This window comes from Taudactylus pleione, unplaced genomic scaffold (assembly GCF_031769625.1).
Source record: "Taudactylus pleione unplaced genomic scaffold, aTauple2 ptg000073l, whole genome shotgun sequence".
NCBI lineage: Eukaryota > Metazoa > Chordata > Amphibia > Anura > Myobatrachidae > Taudactylus > Taudactylus pleione.
In genome coordinates, this window is record NW_028284475.1 from 7,607,186 (window position 1) to 7,613,260 (window position 6,075).

At 42.5% G+C, this 6,075-nt stretch overlaps 1 protein-coding gene across 1 annotated transcript; it reads left to right on the plus strand.

The window, feature by feature from the left end:
- The first annotated feature begins 764 nt into the window (after positions 1-764).
- On the plus strand, positions 765-5,866 carry MCL1 (MCL1 apoptosis regulator, BCL2 family member). The gene is made up of 3 exons (XM_088467659.1): positions 765-1,276; positions 3,644-3,891; positions 4,773-5,866. The coding sequence occupies exons 1-3, from the start codon at positions 838-840 to the stop codon at positions 4,887-4,889; spliced, it is 804 nt and encodes a 267-aa protein (XP_088323785.1). The 5' UTR covers positions 765-837; the 3' UTR covers positions 4,890-5,866.
- Positions 5,867-6,075: the final 209 nt, after the last annotated feature.

A 6,075-nucleotide genomic window follows, 5' to 3' on the forward strand; every position in this document is an offset into this window, starting at 1 on the left:
ATAGGATAATGATGATAATAATAACAATGAGGTAATAAATGGCACAAATCTCCCATGTAAGTGCCAGCATCATATATGTGACATATAAATAATATAGGATAATGATGATAATAATAACAATGAGGTAATAAATGGCACAAATCCCCCATGTAAGTGCCAGCATCATATATGTGACATATAAATAATATAGGATAATGATGATAATAATAACAATGAGGTAATAAATGGCACAAATCTCCCATGTAAGTGCCAGCATCATATATGTGACATATAAATAATATAGGATAATGATGATAATAATAACAATGAGGTAATAAATGGCACAAATCCCCCATGTAAGTGCCAGCATCATATATGTGACATATAAATAATATAGGATAATGATGATAATAATAACAATGAGGTAATAAATGGCACAAATCTCCCATGTAAGTGCCAGCATCATATATGTGACATATAAATAATATAGGATAATGATGATAATAATAACAATGAGGTAATAAGTGCCAGCATCATACATGTGACATATAGAAGGTGATTTCTGGACATGGTGCTGTGAGTACAGTATGTACAGAGAGCTGTGTGTGATCATTCCCAGCCCTGCTGCTGCCTATTCTCTCTGTCGTCACTAATGTTTATTCCCATCACCAGCACCGCCGCCATGACATCACACAGCCAGTGACCGCGGCCGGCGTGGGAGGAAGCGCCATACATGGCATGGGGCGGGCGGGGCCGGACGTGTGACGGGGCCGGTTATCAGGCTGGGAGTGAGACGCCCTCAGTCACTAGTCTCTGAGCAGCGCAGTGTTCGCCATTAGCTCCGCCGCCGCCGCCGCCATGATGAACCAGGCATTTATCAGGAAGTCTTCCTCCGCCATGATCCCCTGCCAGCTGCTGTACGGCGGGGGCGCCGTCTCCCCCAAGCCGCTGCCGCTGCAGACTAGCTCCCTGCCGCTGGGGAAGGAGGAGTGGGAGCGGCGGCCGCCACTGGACTACAACACGGGCGGCTCCCTGCCCTCCTCCCAGGGCGAGCTAGACGAGGACGAGGAGATGGAGTGTGTCTCCCGGGGGTCCACCTCCCCCCCGCTCAGCCCGGTGAGCCCCTTCCCACCGGACGCCCTGTCCGAGGAGACCCGCCGGGTGCTCCGCAGCCTGTTCTGGGAGGAGGCCGGCGGGATGGTGATGAAGAAGGGGGCCGGGGGCGACCCGAAGACGCTGAGCACGCTGCGGAGGGTGGGGGGAGAGATCAACGAGAAGCACAAGATGGCCTTCCAGGGTGAGACATTTTAGTGTGTGTATATATATATATATTATTCCTCTTCCCCCTGCTGGCTGATTTGCATAGAGCTCTCTTTGTGCATTTGCATGAGGGCTGCGCACACTCACTGGTGATCTCTGCAGAGCTGATTGTGTATTATATGCTGAGCAGTATCTGTTGGTGGTGTGTGCTGGGCACTGGATATTATATTGTGTTTTTGTCTGCAGAGCTATTCTATGCTGGGCATATTGTGTATTCTATGCTGGGCACTATAGATATTGTGTATTATATGCACACACTGGTGGTCTCTCTGCAGAACTACTGTATGCTGGGCACTAGATATAGTGCATTATATGAACACACTGTTGGTGGTCTGTGGTGTATGCTGGGCACTGGATATTACTGTTTTTGTCTGCAGAGCTATTCTATGCTGGGCACTATAGATATTGTGTATTATATGCACACACTGTTCTCTCTGCAGAGCTGATGGTGTATTCTATGCTGGGCACTATAGATATTGTGTATTATATGCACACACTGTTCTCTCTGCAGAGCTATTCTATGCTGGGCACTATAGATATTGTGTAGTATATGCAGAGCTGATGGTGTATTCTATGCTGGGCACTATAGATATTGTGTATTATATGCACACACTGTTGGTGGTCTCTCTGCAGAGCTGATGGTGTATTCTATGCTGGGCACTATAGATATTGTGTAGTATATGCACACACTGTTGGTGGTCTCTCTGCAGAGCTGATGGTGTATTCTATGCTGGGCACTATAGATATTGTGTATTATATGCACACACTGTTCTCTCTGCAGAGCTTTTCTATGCTGGGCACTATAGATATTGTGTATTATATGCACACACTGTTGGTGGTCTCTCTGCAGAGCTGATGGTGTATTCTATGCTGGGCACTATAGATATTGTGTAGTATATGCAGAGCTGATGGTGTATTCTATGCTGGGCACTATAGATATTGTGTATTATATGCACACACTGTTGGTGGTCTCTCTGCAGAGCTGATGGTGTATTCTATGCTGGGCAGTGTATACGTGGTGTGTTACACGCACAGCAGCCAGGACTCCACCTCCCAAGCTGTCTGTTCTGCTCTTGTACCTGGGTGTGTTAGTGGATATATGAATTGTTGGTGGTAGGGGTGGGCGGGATAAAGCAAATAACACTTGTGGGAAAAGTGTTCTTTTATTGTGGTATTTGACCAGCAGCAGCCTCTTATCAGCCTAGCCTGGTGCTGTATGAGGACCCTGCACTGTGGGGTGTGTGATGCACCTTGTACCTGGCGCTGCACCTCTCTGCCAGCTGTCTGACCTTTGCCTGTCTGGCCATTGCTGTGTTATATACCAGTAATACAGGCTACTGGAATGCTGTCTGATAACCTTGGCTCCTGACTGACTGGAAATTTCCAGCACACTAATGCCATTGGATATGATGCATATGTTTTTTTGTTTATTTTCTCTAGGGTCACCTTGTTAAACTTTATTTTTTGGATTATTTCCAGACAATAAAATATTTATTCTGTGGGAACAATTTTTATTTATTTATTTATTTTTGGTATGTGGAGTCTGAATTGCTATAACCTCCTGCTTTGCAAGCTGGTTCCTGTGTAAATTCCTGTATAATTTATGACTCCCGTTTTGAATAATGCACTCTTTGAAGCCTTCCCACTTGCTAATAAAATTTTACTGGTCCACATTGTTCAGCTAGAAGTTTTAGTCCCTGTCTTCTGCTTATTTTGAGGGTTTCTTACAGTACATGGTCTAGTACAGTTACAGTACTTTTTTTTTTTTTTTTTTTTTTTTTATATATATATATATATATAATACATTATAATATATTTTGGTGTTGACTAGCTTTGCTTACTTGTGTGGGTTTGAGGCATTTTCATATCGGCCACTTTAAATATTAATAGGCAGCCTTAATACACTTTGGGGGACCTGTGTTTGGCCCTCTAACCTTCAAAAGAGCTATACCTTTTTATTTTCAGAAGAAAGTTAAATTAATACTTCTAACAGATTAGGAATAATTTTATTTTTGGATCATTAGAGCACAGTATCTTTTTATAGCAGCCTGCCTTAGACAATATGTACCTGATAATCAAATCTCACCATCATCTACAGGATAAATAACAGATGTTTGTTTGGAATTTCCAAACCTGAGATGCAGACTTATTGGGTGTTTTGTATCTGCTGTGAAGACCTCTGTGAAATTATTTAAATCAATGGGTCACTGACCGATGTCTTTCCCCACTCTTACACTGCAGACTGCTTTTGTACAGTCTCATTACGAGTCACCTATGGTTTTTGAGACTGGCGTATACTTAAAGGAGGCTATTAGTATTTATTTTGGCTTCTCATTGCTTTCAGGAATGTTGCAAAGAATGTCCATACAAACTCCTGAAGATATTCAGAAACTCACCGATGTTCCATCAATGGTCTTCAGCGATGGGATTACGAACTGGGGGCGTATTGTCACTCTCATAAGCTTTGGCGCTTACGTTGCAAAACATTTGAAATCTATACATATGGAAGATAGCATTGGTACTTTAGCCGACAATTTCACCGACTATCTTATGACCAGCAAGCGGGAATGGATCAGTCAGCACAAAGGCTGGGTGAGTATCCGCATTATGTACAACATAATGTTCCCCATTTTATTTTTATTGATATATCCCTCCAATGGTTTTACTACAATATTTGATATCTATCAAGTTTTGAGAAGGAGATCAATATATTTAACTCTAGCAGTAGAGGCCACAGTTTTGTAGGAGGGTGGAATAAAGTTAATGGGACCGTAGCCCATCGGATCACTAGGAACAAGATGCCTCTGGGATTAACTGGTTCCCAGTGAATGAATGGGCCGTATGAATTAACTGTTACTTGCAGGAAGCGAAGGGTGGGTAATTGACATTTCATTTGTCCTCTGTATATTGCCACAATAATATGCTTTCATGTGTGGTACATTGGAGGTAATCCTCATTCGCCACAGCCTGCAGTGAGGTCAGATTTCTCCCAGCCTTGCTTACTATACTAAATGCCGTGTTTGATATCTGTATAGAGCATAGCAGCTGTAATTCAGATTAGTGCCCATAATGCCTTACTGATGTAGGCCCATTATTCATCCTGCACTCAAGTGAAAGCCGTGGGGGGGGAGTAAGATTTCTTTGTACCTTCTCATTGTGCAGAGGGGAACTGCATCCCCCAGGAGATGGGTCCTTACCACACATTTTAATTAAAAGGCCTCATAGCTAGAAGCTTGTAACTCCCACAAGTGTAAGTAAACCTGTTATGAAGTCTGTGGGAGGGGAAGCATTTTTCCTATGCACATCAAACTTCCTGCCTGCCCAGGGAGATGCCCATCCAGTGTAACCTAATGCACTGTTCTGCAGTGCCATGTGGGGGCTTAACTATTGAATGACCTTTTCCTGTTCCATCGTTTATCCTAGTTACAGCAAATATTATGATGAATTATCTAACAAGCTTTTTGCTTTTACAGGAAGGATGTGTGGAGTTTTTCCACGTTGAGGATTACGAAAGTGGACTAAGAACGGTCTTGATGGCCTTCGCTGGCGTCGCTGGACTTGGCGCGAGCCTGGCCTATATGATCCGGTGAACCTGCCGCTTAAGCTCTTGGTTTTTATGTACTTTGAATGTACCACGGCAGTATTGACTTGCCATGGAAACCGTTCCCCGACTTCACAGCTTTGTTGGAGTCAGACGTAGTCTGGGCTCACCACCAGCCCTGCTGTCCTAGAACATCTACTAGGGGTCACTGGTGGAAAGATTGGGCTATCCAGTGGACAGAGGAGAAAAGTTTCATTTGTACACGAACTTTGACGAGACATCCTGTCATTGTTAAATCTTTATAAATATATATATTTTTTTTTCTTTCTACAAATAAATCTAATATATTTTCACAAGAAGCGTGAATCTTTGTGGAAAATCCAAAGGTACATGTCTGCTTTCAACCCTCTTGGTGCACAAGTCGTCGGCACCAAGAGCGCTGAGACCTTGGTGCAAATACATGTTCCCAATAGTTTATTTTTGATCCAAAATGTAAAACTAATGTAAATGTGTGTGTATATATAGATGTATATCGGCACTTTTAATGTAAATTGTACATATGTCATTAGCTAATGTACAATAATTTGACTGTAGTAAAATTCACATCATAACTAACCAGTCCTTATGGGCCTTGGTTAACTTGCTGAGGCAAACAAGGGCAGTGAGTGTTACACCTGGGTAACAAGGCAATCGCACAGATGCTATAGCCAAACAAGGTCTGCCTCTGTATATTAGCGACAGATGATCACAGGCAAATATAAGCTTCCTCAACTTTGTGTCTCTTCCACTGTTACCCCCATAATTTTTTTTTTTTTTTCCTCTTAAATTAACTTGTTTCAGAAAAGCACTCACCCCTTTCTTCCACTGCTAAACAAATCCTAATAAGACTTATTCCATTCATCCATGACGAATTCGTGTTTCCAGACTTCTGTCTGAAGCACTAGTTTAGTTTCCTTACCATATTTAACCCATATGGTGCTAGCATTTTGTTTACAGTTTTCAAATTAAAGAACATATTTTGTTTAAGTCGATTTCTCTGCATTATTAGAATGAATGGGTTCCTGTTTTACGTGATAGTTTGAAGGAAAAAAATAAAGTTTTACAGCTTAGTGGGCCCAACGTGATTTAACTGGACTTGCCAAAGCTAAGGTCTGGTAATTAACACCAAATGGAAGAATACACTTGAGGGCTAAATCTGCTATGCAGTGCTTTTCAAAGTCTCCATCTTCCTAGGT

Excerpts from the sequence above, each read along its gene's own strand:
- MCL1 (XM_088467659.1), top strand. The coding sequence starts at position 838 with ATGATGAACCAGGCATTTATCAGGAAGTCTTCCTCCGCCATGATCCCC. Across the intron at positions 1,277-3,643 it reads GCACAAGATGGCCTTCCAGG|GAATGTTGCAAAGAATGTCC; the intron begins GTGAGACATTTT and ends CATTGCTTTCAG. Across the intron at positions 3,892-4,772 it reads TCAGTCAGCACAAAGGCTGG|GAAGGATGTGTGGAGTTTTT; the intron begins GTGAGTATCCGC and ends TTGCTTTTACAG.